A 19,538-nucleotide genomic window follows, 5' to 3' on the forward strand; every position below is an offset into this window, starting at 1 on the left:
TAGTGAGGTAACAATAGTGGACAACTAATTGCTTACATGGAAGGTTTAGTCAGGTTCGTTTTTGATTTTTACTGGATGTCACTACTAGGAAACCAAAGAAGCTTTTGAAGCAGGCCAACAGCTAGGAATCCGGCAAGATCAGTCCATGGGCAGCGTGGTGGCTCAGTGGTTAACAATGCTACTCACAGTGCTAGGGACCCGGGTTCAATTCCAGCCTCAGGTAACTGTCTGTGTGGAGTTTGCACATTCTCCCCATGTCCGCGTGGGCTTTCTCCAGGTGCTCCGGTTTCCGCTCACATTCCAAAGATGTGCAGGTTAGGTGGATTGGCCAAGCTAACTTGCCCATAATGTCCAGGATAGGGGTGGGATGCTCTCTGGAGGGTCAGTGGAAACTTGATGGGCCAAATGGCCTGCTTCCATACTTTAGGGATTCTATGATCTGTGATCTACAAGTACTTGGGGTAAATACACTGGAGAAAAGGGAGCAAATACATCAGGTTATGGTGCGAAGAAAAGAGAAAAAGGCAAAAAGAGAGAAAACAAGGATTGAGATGCGAGAGTGAGAAGACAGTTTGAGTGAGGCATCAGAAATCTGTGACAAGGGATGGACGAAAACATAAGCATGAGTGCAAGGGAGAAAAAGAAACATTAGGAAACTGACATCAGGAAGGAGCACATAAGAATTTTAGGAGGAAGCATGGGATAAAACGATATCCAAAATATAAGGTTTACCCAGCAGAAACAGATTGAATCTTCCTTTTTCTCTTCTCGAGGGGCGGCTTAGAGATCACTTAAAAGGAGTACTTCAAAATTAGGAAATGATCTAATACAGCTGATACAGACAGAGTATTTCTACTTGCAGGGAAAAGCAAAACTAGGCCTTCAATACAAGATAGTGATCAATAAAGCAAACAGGAATTCAGAAGATAATTTTTTACCCTAATTGGTGAGAATGTGCAACTCGTTACAAAGGAATGGCTGCAGCAAATAGTACACATGCCTCGGTGTGGTTGGTCAAGCAAACAAGGAAGAAAAAATAGAGGTTAATGTAGAGAGATTTCGTTGAGGAAGTGTGGGAAGCAGATCAAGTGGAACACAAATGCCAGCAAGGATGCTTAGGTCAAATAGTCATTTTCTTGCTGTATTTCCTGTGTAATTGTATGTTATGTGGTATTCCATCAGTATTTCGTTGAACTATCAGTCTAATGATACTTAATCTCACAGAGTTTCACCTGTGATTGTCTGATTCATAGGCAGAAGTTATAGCATTGACCAATGCCTGATGCTTTCAAGGCACAGGGCAGACCTCTCCACCTCCATCCACAACACCATGGTGAATCCACAATGCTGAAACAAATAAACACACAAGCATTTTACGTTATCTTAAATTATTATGGAGCAAATAGATATGCAAACTGGAGCTATACTGGAAGCAGGACACACAATATTGGCCAATCATTTAAGAGCAGTTTGCTGCATATGTAACAAAAACAGTAATTCAGAGCTCAAGCTTTACACTTGCAAACTGCCAACAGATTGTATGTGAAGTAAGTCAGATAGAATTCAACATAGTAGTAGCACATGTTGAATTCAGTCCAACATTACACCAGTTGGCAGATACAGAAAGTACAGTACTGTAATCCTTATACAAAAGAAAGAATGGTCTCAGAGTTTTGCAGTTCAATGAAGTGAGCACATTGTGCTGGTCTTCTCTATACTTTATTGTTCCGAATAAGAGTGGCTAGTGAGAGAATAGACACCTTACAAAGATATTATAGACACCACCAGCTGTTTCTCAATTAGTTTGTTTTTTTTAAAAGGAAGGAAAACAAAGAAAGCGTACTTACAGCAGATGGCCCTGTTCTCAAAACAGCCAAACTACACCGGGCTAAGAGAGAAGACCTTATCCAGTACATTCAAATTTATGTATAAAACCCATTAAATACCTTACTTGCAAAGGCTCAGTTTACTAAATTAAAACTTTTAAAAGAAAGTAAAACTCTCAATTCTGTTTGGCCTGGAAATAGAAAGACAAGAATCCAACTTCTCAAACTGATGCAGTATAACTTAAATAAGGCTAAAATGCTCTCTCAGCTCATCAGGAAGTTTTGGGTCTATGTTCACTGATAATCCTAGAATAGAATGCTTGAGATATGTCAAGTGTACAGTCATGAGCCTTAAAGTCGCAAAACAGTTAGTATTTTTGCTATGCGAGTGTGGACTTTAATTACATGTGTATTTTCACACATAGTTAAATACTTTGAACAATTTTCTCTTTCAAATACATACTTCAACTTAATTTGGTATTTGTGCATCCAATTTTATTGATTTCTAATCTTCCAATTTATCCTTTACTCACAAGAAACCAGAGTGTCTGGCATTTCCTCTACATTTTAGAGCCAAAACCTGTGTTTTACTGGCGCAGTCTTAAAAATGGGAATACATAATATCATGTGAACATATTAAGTTTCCTATAAAATCAGATTACTTACATATTACTTATGTAAAAACACTGCCTACCTCATCAGTGCAGCCATAGTTTCATTTTAAAAATTAAGAATTTTTTTTTTGTTTTAATTTTTCACATTTGCACACATTTATTCTCAAGGATTATTAACAGCAATTTAATGGCAGCTTTTTGGAAGTACAAAACACAGTGCCATCCTGTGGAAGAGCACTGTACTTTTGCCCTATGTTGAAAAAGTAAAATATTTTTATTTTTCACTTTATCACGCTACTCTCATCTAGATTGACTTTTCACCAAAAGACAATATTATTGCAGTGCCCGAACTGGGAAGCAGATCTTCAAATGCACTATATTATGTCTCACTATGTGGTTGACTTTTTAACATCCTCATCAAGTTACTCACTTGTATAACAATTACCAGAAGGTTCAAGATGACAAGTAGCAATGGGAAATAAATGAGGCCTTGCCAGTGTAACCCACAAGAATATATTATTTTCGAAAGGGACTTTATGAGTGGGAAATGCTCCATCCTACTCATGTAAAAATGCTTCCCCTGAACTGATGTGGGCAACGAACATGCAAATTTCTACACTGCTAAAAGTATCCCACATTGATTATTCCAAATACATTCTCCATTTTTGGCTTTGGCATTTTCTCAAACTCATTCTTCATACCACAAATAAGTTCCAAGTCTGGACATCAATAATCACACAAAGCCTTTCCCAATTATCCATATTATGGATCCCAATTTATAAGCATCCCCACTTCATCGCTAACTGTTCTGCTTTGCACGATCACAAAACTTGTAGTTTCTTCTGTAGGTAGCATGGCAGCTCAGTGGTTAGCACTGCTGCCTCACAGCACCAGGGACCTGGGTTCGATTCCACCCTCGGGCGACTGTCTGTGTGGAGTCAGCACATTTCCCCCGTGTCTGCGTGGGTTTCCTCCCACAGTCCAAAGATGTGCAGGCTAGGTGGATTGGCCATGCTAAATTGCCCGTAGTGTTCAGGGATGTGTAGATTAGTTGGGTTATAGGGGGAGGGGTCTGGGTGGGATGTCTGAGGGTCAGTGTGGACTTGTTGGGCCGAAGGGCCTGCTTCCACACTGCAGGGATTCTATGATGATTCTGGTATTAGGCCCTGAAACCAGAGGAGCTGTACAAGATTCCTAGAAGCCACACAATAATAAAACAAAGTGAAAAGTGCCCATGTTACCATTGAACATGTTTTTAAGAATGCTAATTAAATCCTTGATGAGATACCCTGGCAGAAGACTTCATATGTGCTTCCTAATTCATAGGTGAATCATGGCTGAAGTGAATCAAATCCACTGGATGCATTACAGCATCTCATCCAATATACTCACTCAAGTACTCTATCACAGAAGAAAAGTGGAGCAAATCCTCTCCATTTTGCACCTTGATCATTATCACAGTCCACTGTGGAAGTACCATCACCAACAAGGACTGTAGCTATTCATGAAGGCTTAATACCATCCACCCAGGATAAGCAGGGATTGACAATAAATAAAGGCTTGCATGCATTGTGATTTGTGAGAACAAATGACCCATTCTCTCCCTTTCACACTATAATTTACACACATTTCTTATCTTTTTCTCTTTTTGTTTACGACCCCAATGTCATTTGCACTGGCCCTTTACATCACCTGTTTCCTTCATCTCACTTCTGTCAGAAGTGCATAAAAATAAAATCTCACTTCTGAAGAAGTCCTATCAGGCTTGAAATGTTAACCCACTTTCTCTCTCAACAGATGCTGCCAGAACTGCTGAGTTTTTCCAGCATTCTCTGTGCTGGTTTGAAAACAAAAATGAATGCTCCCTCCTATAAGAGAAAACAAGAACTGCAGATGCTGGAGTCAGAGTCAACACAGTGTGGAGCTGGAGGGACACAACAGGTCAGGCAGCAGAGGAGCAGGAAAGTCAACGTTTTGGGTTGGGACCCTTCTTCAGATCTGGGGAGAGGGAAGGGGACTGGGAAACAAATAGAGGGAGATGGGGTGGTGCTGAGAAAAGGTGCGTGGGGTGGTGATAGGTGAATGCAGGTAGGGGTTAGTGGGGATTGGTCAGTGGGGTTTTTCCAACAATTGATAATGGATTCATGGTCATCATTAGATTCTTAATTCCAGATTTGATGCACAAATTAACAACATTTATAATTCTACAAATTATTTTCTCCTCAGTGATCACTTTCTCTATCTTTTCAGCAAAATTTTGAACAATCCCTTGGTCTAGTCTACACAGAGGATAGAAGACATCAACAACCAGGGATCTGGGGTTCAAGTAAAATTCCCATCACCTCCTGCACATTTATTGCACCATACTTTGAAGTTATTGGCTTCAATTTCTGTTACACACAAATTGATACCAAAATTTTACACCACAGGGAGATTCCTTGCCTCATGTCTGGGTCTGCTGCAAACTAATTGATAGATATTGATTATCACAATGAGTCAACAATTCCATTATCATTGGATCATGCAATTACCAGGATGGTAGAAGACCACCTAGATGGATGTTGTTGTCTAGCAAATCTATATTATCCATAATGGCAGTGCAACAGAAGGTGGTAGCAAGAACTGCAGATGCTGGAGTCAGAGCCAATATAGTGTGGAGCTGGAGGTACACAGCTGGTCAGGCAACTCAACATTTCAGGTTTACACACTTCATCAGGACCTAATCCTGCTCCTCAGATGCTGCCTGACCTGCTGTTCCTCCAGCTCTGCATTGTATTGGTCAAGTACAACAGAAGGTACTTGGTTGCAACACTCAAGCTGGTGTGGTAATCCACTTTTAGAATTTAACCACACTGTATCTGCAATCTCATGGTTCCTTTACAGAACCTTGCTAATGTAGCCCATCTCTTGACTGTCTGACTGTTATCCCCTTGAGGGAATTTCATCATCTTCACAAGCAACATAGACCTTAATTCTAAATATGTTTGTACATTGTATGTTGAAAATGCATTCCATGGACACTAAACCTTGCAGAAAAACTCACCTTCCATGCACTCTGCTTTGGGTTCAGGAGCAATTCACACTGTCAAATAGCAAGTGGGTTTCTTAAAAGACAGTGAACATTAAGTGGGAAGAACAAGAGAGAGGCCCTGAGTTTGCTGTGCTCTGAATTAGTACTGTTAGTATTCCAATGGAAATTCCTTTTACAGAATTACTCCACAACATTCAGCTCCCAACTACAGTCAGATCAGTTTAAAAAAAAATCTACACAGTTCACTTATGGCAATTGCACATGGCCTAGATGAGACCATATGTGGAGAACTCTTATCGGAGGAAAAATGTTTAACTATAGAGGAAATGCAACAAATGTTTACCAGACTGGCTCCTGGGATGGCTAAATTGACATATTGAAAGAGATTGGATAGATTCAGACCATTTTCACTGGAGTTTAGAAGAATGAGATGGGTTCTCGTATAAACCTATAACAGAACTAGACAAAGTAAACACAGGAAGGATGTACCCAAAGACTGGTAAGGGTTCAGGATATGTTATTTAGAAGAGAGATACAAAGAAATGTCTTCACCCAGAAAGTCATGAGCCTGTGGAATTCTCTGCCACAGGAAGTGGTTTTCAAGGAGTTGGATATAGTTTTAGGGCTAAAGGTTAAGGAGAAAGTGAAACAGGGGAGAGAGTTGGATGATCAGCCATGATCATGTTGAATGGGAAAGCAGGTTTGAAGGACTGAACGACCTATTCCTATTTCCTATGTTTCTAGGTTTTGCCTAGAAGCAACTAGACTATTCCAACTCTCTAACAATTAAGTTGTTGCTTTGTGATCCACGGCAGCATCACAGAGACGTGTTTTCAGATTCAACAACTCATTCGGATAGTGTAGCACAGTAACATAAATGAATGACCCAATGTCAGATCCGCTGATTAATTCTGCGCTTCCTCCATACAAAAAATACGATGGCAACAGTAAGCATTTTCATTTGAATGCATGGCCTTGAGTGAAAAAAATTCAATATTAAAAAAGGTTTAAAATTAAAGTGCACAAGATTTAAATTAGCAATTTCAAATCATGCTTTATCAGCTTACCTGCAAACTTGCAAATAATCAATAACATTCAATTTGTTTTACACACAGTGCAGATGTGACTGGAGGAGCAGTGCAGTGGGGGCAGGGTTGAAAACAAGAGGATAAAAATCTGTAAAATTTTAGGTATGGAAACTCTCTGATACACAGGCTCATTAAAGACCTATAAGGGTAAAATAATCCCAGATAGTGCTAAGGGTTGTTATGAATTTCCTATTAAGTGAATACTCTTAATTAGTGAATAACATTTTTCTGGCAAACAGGTCATTAATTCACTACTGCACAAACCATGTACTCTATGCATTGCTGAGGTTTATATTGGCTCATACAGTCATCATTGAGACAGATTAATACTGAATAAGCTTCAATTCTGCTAGGAAATATCAATTTGCTTTTAGAACAGTCATATGGGGATAAGGAAAAAACTATTTTTCTTTCACTAACTGGAACAGTACAGCTTTTAAAAGATTTTCTAGCAAAATAATTGGATTAATTTCTTTCATATGAGTCTCTGTCAATTTCAGTCAGCAGTAATTGACTGCACCTAAACCTTGGATTTTTGTAACTGTGCTGTGAATAGGAGTGCCAAAAAGCAAGGAGGCATAAGCCTAATAATAATATTTATTTCCCATTTACAGTAGTTGAGTGACTTAAAACTCTCTAAGGAACACAATGAAACCTGTTTATCAAGACCATTCTTGGGTAGAGAACATAAATAAGTCAGCATTTTCTCAAGTACATGAATTATATCTTTTCCCCCAACTCTTTCATTCTCTCAGAAGCATACTTGATGGGGCAGTTTTGCAGATTATTGCAACATCGACAAATTTGTTCATTGTTGCTGCAAGTTTCTTTTCAAGCTGACATTTATAATTTTTGCTGGAGACTGAAAGTAGGTCTATTGATTCAAAGCTGTAAAATAGAGGGTGTGGTCCAGGAGTCATAAATTATGGGCTGGGCATCACTATGATTGACAGACTTCAATTACTTCAGTTAATTTAGTGCCTCACACTTAAAATTCATATGCTTCTGCAAATCTCTGCATCTGGGGAATTCTAAGAAAATAGTTCACCTCATGAATGCAGTAAATTCCTGGACAATAAGAGCAGCTGGCACTACAGCTTTAAGACATCAGATGGACAACGAAAAATTTGCCCTAATACATTATAATTCCTGTTTATTTCAGGAAAGTCAAATGGCTTTCTTTTTGATACCTGAAACAATCTTACCGTGTTCTAGAAAGATCAGCTGTGTTTGTTACTACAGTGCATTCAGGGACATAGCAAAAGTCACAGCATCACCTACATTCTACAGTTATGAAATAAGGGGCAAGGCAACATGGAGAAAAAATATTCAGCACTTATAATGCTAACAATTTTGTTGAACATTAAGAAAGCTGCAATTAAATATGCACATTTCATTAAAATAGGCAAGAGAATTTTAGAGCCAGCTGCAGCCCAATTGACAATTATTAATTAATTATATAATATTAGAATTCTCTGTTATCTTTTGAACTTTACACATCAGGGAATTCATATTTGTTTAAATGTGACAAACAGCTTTTATGGTTTACCTATCATACACATTAATACTGACAGCTAAAATATATTAGTGCAAATGCAACTGCATTTTTGTTAACTCTGATCTAGGGCATTTAAAAATAACTGGACAATTTTAGTGACTTTTTCTTATTGCCAGTGCAACTATTCTGGAGGTACATATTTTAAACATTAAACAGATTATTCTACACAGTATTCTAGAGAACAAAATTAGTTTAAAATGCTTTCAAATTTAGTAAAAAGTATTACCATATTAAAGTCATCAAATTTTTATTTTTGTCTAAATATTTAATGTTTATTTTATAAATTAATAATTAGCATTTAAAAAGAAACAACCTTTTCAGTTCAGCAGAACTGAAAAACTGATTTTAAAACCAAGCACAATGGTTATTTTGTTTCTTTTTGAAAAACTAAAATCAGTGATAGTACAGGGGAAGCTAATTCCAAACCTGTGATGAACAAGTATAGAACACAAGGAAAGACAGAAAAACATATAGATGCTTTCAAGTGTATTCTTAAACTGCATAAAATTCACAACAATTGGAACAATTCCCAAAAATTCCACAGTATATAAAATCAGCAAAATGGATGATGCCAGAAGCAGCTGCTAGAAAAAATATACATACATCATATAATACAAACCTAAAATGGTGGCTTTTTTTAAAAATGAATTAAGAACAATGGATTGAAAATTTTAATTAACAGAAAATTAAATACTCGAACATCCTGTCACTGCACTAGCTGGCATAAACATTTTACAGTACTGCATACAAATTAATTTAAGAGAGACTGACAATATCTTTATAGGGAAAGAGAAAAGTATTTCCACCCATGTTGACGAGGCTAATATTTGCATAGATAGATGAGACAATGAATTTGAATAAATGAGCTGCTAAATCCTTGTTAACTTAATGCACCAATGTTTCTAAAATTTAGATGCTGATTTCAATGTATAACAGAATACCCAACTGGAAAAATAAAATTAGAAGTGACATTCTAGCCACATGGACCTGCACAAAGTAATATTCCACAGAAAGGAACTGAGTCACCAAGTACAGCTGAATCTAGAATAAAACAAAAGAACTGTGGATACTGGCGATGTGAAACAAAAAACAATAAAAAGCGCTGGAGAAACTCAGGTCTGGCAGCAGCTGAAGACAGAAAAACAGATTTAATGTTTCAAGTCCAGCACTACAGAACTGAAAGCAGCTGGAAAATGCTGATGACCCAGGTTCAGATGGAACAGGATAGATAGATGGAGAAAGTGCACAGAGAGAGGTGGGGGGGGGGGGGGAAGGTGGAAGGGAGATAGAGAGAGAGAAAGGCTAAGTAAAGGGATTGCTGATAGTAAGACGGGGGAAGAAAACAATGCTGAATAGATGATAACAAACTGTGAATAATTGAAAATGGATTGGCTGTGCTAAGGATGGCCCATACAGAACAGGACCTGGGGTGTGGGGTAGGTAACAAACATGGAGGGAGGGGTTCTCCCCTGAAATTGTTAGACTCAATGTTGAGGCCTGAAGGCTTTAAGGTATCTAGGTGGAAGATGAGGCCAGACTGAGGGGTCCAGCTGCATGGAGGATGTTGGAGGCTGGTGAGGAGGTCTGTAAACAGGAGTCCTCTCCTCGTCCCAAAGAAATGGGCATTGAGATGAGGGCGCTGGAAAAATGAGCCTGTCATCACATAGTGCCTGAAATTCATTGAGGTGAGGGAGAAAGGGGTAAAACTAAAGTCCTTTGCAGAATACAGATCGATCAGCATCAGATAGCGCAAGGTCAGAAGGTATGGTAAATACCCAACGATACAGGAGGTTGGAGAAGGAACGGAGTCAGAAGGATGGGGAGGGGAGGAAGGTTCCAGAGACATGTGGGTATCAGAGTTGTTGCAGCTTGTGTTCCCTAATACCTGAAAAGGAAGAGAAAATGTTTCTTGTTAAAACATCAAAAGGGCCAAAGAATGAGGTAGAACTGGGGTCACGACAGCTTTGTAATAACGTGAAGGGATGCTGATGGAAAGAGAGATGTCAAGTGGCAGTGCAAGGCACTGAGTGTGGATCTCAGGAGGTGGTGAGAACAGCTGCCCACAGAGCATTGTACAAATCAGAGATATCTGCGAGCTTGGATTGATTCTTGATTTCCATTGTTTATCACAATCACATTGATGCAAAATGGGTTCAGTTGCACAATGGTCTACAAAGCTTGGTGCTACACCATAGTCAGGGAGAGCTACTACTTGAGTACTGTGAAGCAAGTGTTTTAAGATCAATTCTAGTAATGATTTTCCAAATACACAAGTACTTAATTTTAAAAACTGAAAGAATTGTGGATGCTGGAAATCAGAAGCAAATTGTTAGAAAAGCTCAGCAGGCTTGCCAGCATCTATGGAGAGAAAGCAGAGTTTATGCTTCCAGTCCACTGCCCCTTCTCTGAAACAACCCAAAACGCAAACTTAAGTATTTAATACATGCCCAGGTAGTCCATTGGACTGGGTGGAATATTTAACCCTTTTGAACCATTTCAACCATCTTCCTCCAACTTTAAAGATTTACTAACACACAACTGCATTCAAAGTCTCTTGGTCAATAAGGTCCCAACTTTACTCAGCATTACACTGATTACAACAAAATAAGATTTTTCGGATCTTCCTATTCACATTGCAAACTCGTACAAAGTAGTTGCAGCCCACGAACAGTTGTTTTGGACCAATAGGTCTATGTCAATATGTTATTGGTCCACACAAGTGCCCACTCTCTGTCCATCTCAGCCCATTGTAATGCTGCCCTGCGTTCTGCACTTGTCCAGGTTTATTGTGGAAAAAATATTTTGCCCACAACTTGTTCATCTGAATTAATTTCAGTCATGCCATATCATTTGACATTAAAAAAAACTTCAACTAAGCTTTCAATACAAGAATTCTGTTCATGTTAAACCATTTCACTTAATTCTGCAAAATAATTGTATAGAACATGGAAACTGTATGTGGAAGCCAAAGTAGGCAGAATGAATAGAAACTAACCACATTGTCCCTTCTAGTGCTGCACCATTTCATTAGTAAGCACTATTCCACCAGCTGGGATCAGTGACCTGAGTCTACTGAACTAAATGAGTAATGTTTAGTACATCCACTGTACTACGTTTCCAGATGTAGGAAGCTTATTGTGCAAGCTATTCCACTAACCACATTTTAAAATACATTAAGCTGCATTTGTTATTCAAAATATGCTTGGTTTACTATATTATCAGTGCACTGGTGCATTCATAATATACAAAGTGCACAGCACAGTGCAAAAAGTGAGTTCATTGCTGATATCCCTGGGAATAGTTGTTGGTTTAGGCAGTCCTCCTACACTTTGAATCAGCGAGCAGCGGTTTTCGTTTGTGCCTGCATACCTTTATGAATGACTACATTCAGGTGAGATGGGGATTGCCTGGCAGCGGCCGTTTACAAGCAGAAAGCAGGAACAATGTTTTCAAAAAATGCCGTCATTCATTTTGATTCCACAGCCAAACCGCTGGATTTTCAGTGTATTAATATTTCCAGATATTGGGCCTGCTATGTAAAGACTTTGACTGGTTTCATATAGATTTTTTTTAAAAGCCTCTTTAGAACACAAGCCAACTTCAATAATGCATTATGAACAGTTCTCACATTAAAAGCAATCAGGGTATTGTTATAAACCACTCATTGCAAGAGTATTCTTTGACCTAGTACTCTCATTACTTAGTTGAAAATTCTTAAGCAATTAAAATATTAAAGAAAGGAAAAATACAAAAACATAACCTTTGCCTCAAAATAAGGAATGTTAAAGCCTGGTTACAGCAGAACAGATCTGCACACAATTCACTGAGCAGTTTGTGTGGGAGTAAACCGTTCCATTATTTTTCTGGGGCAGAGGGAGATGTGATGGCTGAGCATCTTTAGAAGTGCCAGTTTGCTGTAGATTTCTTTAATATCTATAGGTCACTTCTTCTCCACCAAGTGGGATAACCAATATGTGAAATAATGCTGGCAGTATCCCTGGGATAGACGGAACAAACTTGAATCAACACAACATTCACTTCAAGTGGCTTCAGAAGTTCGTTCTTAAAATGGAAGACAAATATGCAATTTTTAAATAGTGGTAGAACTTTACAGTCATAACATTTTTCAATACTGACAATTCCTGAACACTGCAGCTTTAATTAAGTCATTATATTACTATTGGGCCTTAAAGCATTACATCTTGTATGAACATCACTACTACAGGCTTTCCAGCCTTAATCAATTTTTCCTATTACTAATAACCACCCAGGTAGCTGTTGCCATTCAAGACAACATCTGATATGAAATAATTACAGAGTGGAGTGCTTCTGCAGCATGCTTCTAATTCACCATGGGAATCTCCAGGTATAAACAGATATCATCTACTGCAAGGGAGTGTGCAATTAAATTAACATCAAACAACTTACTACCAATTCTCAAGAGGCTACCAAAACTGCTTCAAAACCATTTCCTCTGGTTAGAAATCAGTGTAATCAATGGCAAACATGACTTCTATTAAGAAACAAACGTTGCTTGAAACCGTTTATCCCTGAAACAACCTAAAATCATGCGTTTACTAGTTCAGCTCAGTTTAAGTAGTGCAGTCAAGTTAGCTAATGGTCCTCTTTGGTTTACATCAACTCCTGGAATCTAATATTATTTTTGGTTTAGTCTTAAAACATCAATGGAACAATAACTAGGGGCTTGTCCAAAAAGCTTAAGACAGGTCTCATGACATTTCACAGGTTAGTGAACATCAAGGGGATCGAAAGGACAACATTGCAGATTTCAGGTTATTGATGATGACAGAACTGAGGCCCACAACTCTCAGGCATCCTATTAAACATTTCTTGTTTACTATGAAATATTTATGATGCAAATTTTGCTTAAGGGAAAATTCTCAAAAAATATCTGTGGTTGATGGGGTTTTCAAGCATTTCACAATTTAAAAACATATTTTAAATGATTCACCCAAAATTCAATGTGATTTCTCAGAACAAAACAACTATTTTTGTCAGTTGTTTCACTTATTTTTAGACATCTCAAACTGAATTGAAAATGGTTGCAGATAACATCTTTAGCCCTTTAACTATTTGAGTTTTACAACATTTAATTTTAAAGTATAGATTCATTGAAGTAAAGATTCACTGAAGAAGTTTAAAATTTACTAAGCAATTGAACATGCAACATTGTGGAGTTGTAACAATAATCTAGTACTTAACACAGAAGTGGAGAGTTCTTTAGTTTTTTTTAAAATCTACATTTCACGACAAGCATTTATTTAGTGGGTTTTAGCTGTTTACAATTTACATTACATTGATTTAAATAAATGTGCGTTGATCAAGAACTCTAGTTATCACTTGGTTTAAAACATTTGTGATTTCACCTGTTTACCATATATTTTGTAGCGTGATTTACAAAGTGCAATGGCAGCATCTAGTGGCAGAAAGTCAGTGCTAGCTAAGTTCCCAGCAGAACAGACTTGAAAAGCGTCAGTCATTCTCTGGAGTGACAAAGAAGTTGAGAGCTGGCAAAAATAAGGAGACTTTCCTCACTGCTTCACTGTTACCATAATGGCATTGAAAGATGTCACACTTGCAAAAATCTATAACTTAGCACAACAGTAAATAACCTTTCTGCCAGTCAGCCTTGGAAGTTCTAACTCATTTTAAAAAAAGGTTGCTGCCAACATTTGCCAGTTTAGCAAGATGCCAAATAGATGTAATCGACGGTGGTCATGAAATACAGATTTGTACCTACACATTCCTTATGTTCTGATGTTTGTCCTTTAGAAATTTGATTCCTGGACATGAAGTTATGTACAGAAGCAATCATAAAACAGTTAAACTAAAAAAATAAAAGTGCATAAACGTTATGCAATCACAACACACGCCAAAACAAGACAAATTCTGATGACATGCGACACTTCAATCGTAATTCACCTGGTACCATTTGAATCAATTTTCCCTGAACCCTCTCCAGTAATCTCCCTTTGTGGTTCATCATCCATTTTATTTTTGCCTGTTAAATCTCTTGGCTGGTTCTTTATCTTGAAGGTGCTATATAAAAGCAAGTTTTTCATGTTCTTAATGTGGGTGTTACAAGAATGTACAGGATAATCACAGGTATAAATATCAGCCAATGAACTTTAATAGGAAGTCAGTACTGATGAAGGTATCATTGTGTGCCCACTAGAACCAAAACTCCTGAACATTTTGCAGAACTGGGCATGTTGCACCAGTTGTTGCTATCTCTCCCTCAATGGACTTTCCTTCTCACTATTCACTGCTCCTCTCATCACCAGTCACTCTGACTATCCCACTGGCCACCACCTTGCCACTGCCTGGCTCAGCACTTTTGCTCAGGGACTGGGGCAGGGTGGCACTGAGACCTCTTTCTGAGGCTCCTCTGAGTCAATGGGCACTACGCTGCTACATAAAATGAACTTAAAGCATGAAGCCATAAGATTCCTGTAGCATCACTGACAGTAACGTCATAGGGACTGCGACTGCCTGCCCCTCAAGGGTACTCCTTGCAGCTAAAGTGGCAATAGGCTTTTCAGCATGGACGCAATTAGCCGAATGCATTCTGTACTGTAATAACTCAATATATTACATATTATTACAGAGCAAATGGATTTCGCTGTATCAGTTTTGATGTCTTTTGTAGTTGGCGAGACAGCCAAACATACACGGAAATGGCTTTTAGGACAACTTACTGGAAGGTCCTACCATATCCTAGCAAATATCACAGGGCATCTGGGAGTACCTTGGTGATTCAGTAAAAGTAAGGGAAGTAAACCAAAATTTAAAGAAAACAAATTTCAAAATACAGTCTACAAATGGTCAAAAGAATATTAGTATCAGATGATGAGTTTATAAAACCACTCCTTCTCAGCTGTTCCTACCTGTACTCGTCATGCTGAATGAAGTTTCAAATATGACACCTGAATAACCAGCAGAATTTTACTTCTTTGCATTTTGTCTATCTCTCTCTCCCCTCTCCACCATTCTCCTCCACTCCCACAAAATCACTAAAGATCTGGACCACCACTTCTAACAACTAAATATTGTTGCGAAGTTGGGTAGAGTACTTGTGGATTGGGAAGCAGGAAGTTAGAATTTGGTGTTTGTAAAATGCTAGGGAGAAAAGCATTGTGTGGTCCCTTTAAAAGATCATGTGCTTTTTCTACACTTAGTGATTTAAAATGGATGGCTGTTAGCAGCAACATTAAAGTTTGCAATTACACAGACCTCAACAAATTGAAACATTTGTGCCAAAAGACTATACAGTTAGCAGGCCAAGCAGCAGTTTTTACCAAGGCAACAGGCTTTTGAATTTAACAAATCAATTTGAACCAGGCACTCAGATACCAAAACCTATTAAATTTAAGTCTGATGGTTTTGACAACATAGGGCCAATCCTATTGTAAGAAATATCAATGTCATCAAGGCTATAAAAGAAGAGGGCAGTTGGACAAAGACCCTAGAGCTGGTTGCCATCCAAAGCTAACAGTTCTCAGGAGAGAATCACTGGGTCTCACAGCCTCCTCTATGTCTTAAAGAAAGCACCATCTATATAACAACAGTACCAATGGCATGAGATAGTAGGAACTGCCGATGCTGGAGAATCTGAGATAACAAGGTGTAGAGCTGGATGAACACAGCAGGCCAAGCAGTATCAAAGGAGCGGGAAAGCTGACGTTTTGGGTCTCGACCCGAAACGTCAGCTTTCCTGCTCCTCTGATCCTGCTTAGCCTGTGTTCATCCAGCTCTACACCTTGTTATCTCAGTACCAATGGCATAACTTGTTAATATTCCTGACAGAAGAATCAACAGAGAAGACACATAACCTGGTTATAATTTCGAGAGACTTTTTTTTATATATAAGTGGCACTTGTATTTATTGGAACAGCACATCATTAGAATCTTGCTTTATTCAGGAATAGTTAGTAGTTAGAAGGAATTTATTTGGTTTGTTAACAGTTGAGTTAATTTGTTCACTGTTAGAGTTAGATAAATAAATTGTTATTTGTTGATTTTAAAGTGTGCGTCAGCAGTTTATTTTATTTAACCACTAGAACTTGCTGAAAGGCAGGTTACACCACTTTTCACACTCCGTTTAAAAGTTATAGGGCAAGGTGCTCCTCTTTGGGTGTTTCGGTTTTAGTTCTCGGGAGGGGGTCAACCTCCACTTTTTAACAATATCCTTTGGGTGATTTTCAATCACTATAAATATATTACTATAACTATTCACAACGTCAAATCAAGTAACTAATGTTTATTTGGAAATCTCATTTGCACTGGCAATTGTAACACTCTATACTCAATTACGGTTCTTATCTTCCCCCATAAGGTCTTCCATTTCTTCTTGTTTGCCCACGAGCTTTGGGGGACTCTTCATTAATACTATTAATGACAAACCAAAAGGATCAATGTGCTTTTTAATGACTGCTCTGGTTCTACTCATGTTTCATTGTATCCCCTCACTCAACCCCACCCCTCACAATCCTGCATCACTCAGTCTCGCAATTCAGCTAAAACTAAACACATACCCATATTCGGGCATAGAATTCAAACACCTACAGAAACTCGAGCCTTCTCCAGCCTGGAAGTGCAGTTGAACTAATGTAGTCAAACTGAAACCAATACCACTTATTATATAAAAACTTACCATTTGTGTTACATCCATGGGGAGAAAAACTCATTAGATTTAATAAAGAGCTCCATTTTGCTACGGTTTTCTGACAGCCACTTAGTGATTTCTCATTTTGAGTTTATTTCTTATTCACGCTCACATTCAATTTGTTATTAACCAGAATATGCACATTACATGCTCAAATTCAGATTGCACTTAGCTATTCCCTGATTTTTGTGTGTTAGACCCAAGGCACATATTGCAATAAGTTTTAATAAAAAATATTTTTACAGCGTACTGCACAAACCGTAAAATTAAGTACTGGAACCATATACTGGAAAATTATTAAATTCACCATTCTTCTGTAAAATAATGCTACGCATTTACCAGCTAATCCCTTTGCTGGCTAATTGGGATTATACAGAAGTCCTCAGTACAACACTACATTCTGGTTTCATGACGATACCTTTGAATGTGCTTTGGTCTGTTAACTACAGATAATATTTTCCTAAAGTGCTTATTGAATAAAATCTGCTTTATATTCATTCCTTTCATAGATTTCACAACTGTCTGACATCCTATTAATTGAAGAAAAAAAATAAAATATAGGTTTAACTTCAGGGAACATGCATCATATGTGTGTCAGTCAACCTCATTATTGCTTGCAAACTGAATTTATAACAGTAGCAAATTAACCAATTTATCCCTACAAATATCTTTCAGATAACTGAATACAATTTTTTTTCCCAGACAAATAGGATGGTGGGGAAGAACAGAAATGAGACTATGAAACCAATGGAAAATACCAACATTGTGGTACGTTACTGTAATTCGACTGTGTTGCAAATCGTATATGCAAACTGGTGCAAATTTCCTGGGAGATAGAGATATGGTCACATGGATATGGTTATATCTACACACTGGAACTCAAGTTGATATAGCAGCAGGAGACTCTTGCGGCTGTCAAGAGCTCACTGAAGACAGCAACAGGTTCTTTTTTTAAAAAAAAAGGTCCGTTGTGCTCAACCTTGAGGAACTTAACAATATTCCGCTTTATTTCCTAACCATCGTCACCCCCGTCAGGTGCAGCACTGGCAAGCGACACCAAGGTTGGTAATGAAGTTGATGGTGCTCCTAGTCTTGTAAGGAATGTATACCACCTCACATACAAATGAAATGGCATACATAGGTGCATCAGATAATACATGAGAGCAGCAGGAAAATTAGCCCCTAAAAATGGTTACAGTGAGGGAATCAATGGGAGATCCAGAGCTGCCTTTGTTGACTAGGCAGATGGCTAGAGGAGCCATCTTCTGGTTAAGAGGGGAATGGACATCTGCTAGGAAGATGGGAGGGCACACTGAGCAATGGAGGGTGCAAATGGAGGGGTAAGGGGTGGCGGGGATACTATTGCTGGACAAGTGTGTGGTCAGGGAGGCTGCAAAAAGAATGCTAAAGGGTGTCGAGGGAAGAGAAGGTTACAGCTGCCACAGGGGAAGAATGGGAGGTTGCAACCGGGTATGGCAGAGGAGGAGGTTGGAAAAAAAAAGGATATGCTGTTGTGACACTTTATATACTGTACTGTCTAAGAAATTAATGTTTCACTTGTGTGTTGTCACTATATGTTTAGTGGAGAGTTGCGAATAATTGAGGATATTGCAGAATTCTTCTAATTCTGTTCCTGTACAAGTCCAAATACCCCAAAATAACTTCTGTATTGTGTTGACCTATGTGATTGCTTCACCTAGTAAATGAGTTACAGAGAATTAACAAAGAGCCCCAGAATACCAACAGATAATCCCCAAAAATCAAATAAAGTTGTTCTTGAGAAAATTTCAAAGAGTCCTTGAAAAATAAAATAATGTGTGTCCCAAGATGCATCAAAGATGATGACTACAAAATGAATTGGCTACAAAAAAAAAAAAAAAAAAAAATCAGCAGAATTCATTGTGGACACTTTACAAACTCTAACGGTGCATACCTTCCTACAGCCACAAAAATGTAAGAGTGGCTTTCATAAATATTTAATAATTACGAACTTTCAACTTTGAGAGCAGCTAATGTACCAATTTTGTTTTAAAACAGGAGAAAGATAGCCTGGGTAAACTATTAACTGGTTAATCTGGTGTAGTTAAATGCTTAAAATTCATCATTCAAAATAACCATGTACAGGTTAAGTCAAGCATAGGTTTTTCAAAGTCAAATTATATTTTGACAATTTAATAGAGTATTTTAAAAAGTGATCAAATAGATAGAAAGGTAGTGCAATATGTAGCACAATATATGGATTTTCAGTAGGCATGAAATAAGCTAGCTAAGAAGAGGCATAATAGGAAAACATGGTGTATACTCAAAAGGGAGTATACCAGCTCGGATAGAAAAGTGGTAGAACAACAGAAAACAAATGAAAAAGGCAAATGAATATGCTTGGATTGGAGAAGCATTGTACCACAGGGATCAGCACTAAATCCAGTTTTGTCATCAGTATACATGGAATGATTTGACAGGCTTCATCTCAACATTTGCAAACAAAGTAGAAGGCTGGCCAAACAATACTGTAAATGGAATACAGTAAGAGACTTCAGGGAGACTGCCAGGTTAGTAGAATGGGCAGACAGGTAGCAGATGTAATCAGAAGTGAATAATGTGAGGTAGCGTGTTTTGGGGGGAAAAAATCCAAAGAATGAAAGCATAAACTCCATGAAAGGAGTACATAATATCGCAAAAATACAAAGGTGATACATAATAGTTTAACATTTTGATTTTATAAATAGGGACACATA

General features: G+C 38.1%; 1 protein-coding gene across 2 annotated transcripts in view; it reads right to left on the reverse strand.

Annotated features, from left to right (window-relative positions):
- The window catches only part of pex14 (peroxisomal biogenesis factor 14), a 194,380-nt gene that overhangs the window by 165,150 nt on the left and 9,692 nt on the right, over positions 1-19,538 (reverse strand). The window contains exons 1-2 of one of the 2 annotated variants that reach the window (XM_048615022.1): positions 1,848-1,915; positions 1,233-1,347 (exon numbers count right to left, since the gene is read on the reverse strand). The exons of the other annotated variant lie outside the window; for it this stretch is intronic. Of the exons in view, the coding sequence (XP_048470979.1) occupies positions 1,233-1,251 (19 nt within the window). The 5' untranslated portion in view covers positions 1,252-1,347; positions 1,848-1,915. Of the gene's footprint in view, positions 1-1,232; positions 1,348-1,847; positions 1,916-19,538 lie in introns of those variants that run through there. 2 annotated transcript variants of the gene reach the window in all.

This window comes from Rhincodon typus, chromosome 31, assembly GCF_021869965.1.
Source record: "Rhincodon typus isolate 14 chromosome 31, sRhiTyp1.1, whole genome shotgun sequence".
NCBI lineage: Eukaryota > Metazoa > Chordata > Chondrichthyes > Orectolobiformes > Rhincodontidae > Rhincodon > Rhincodon typus.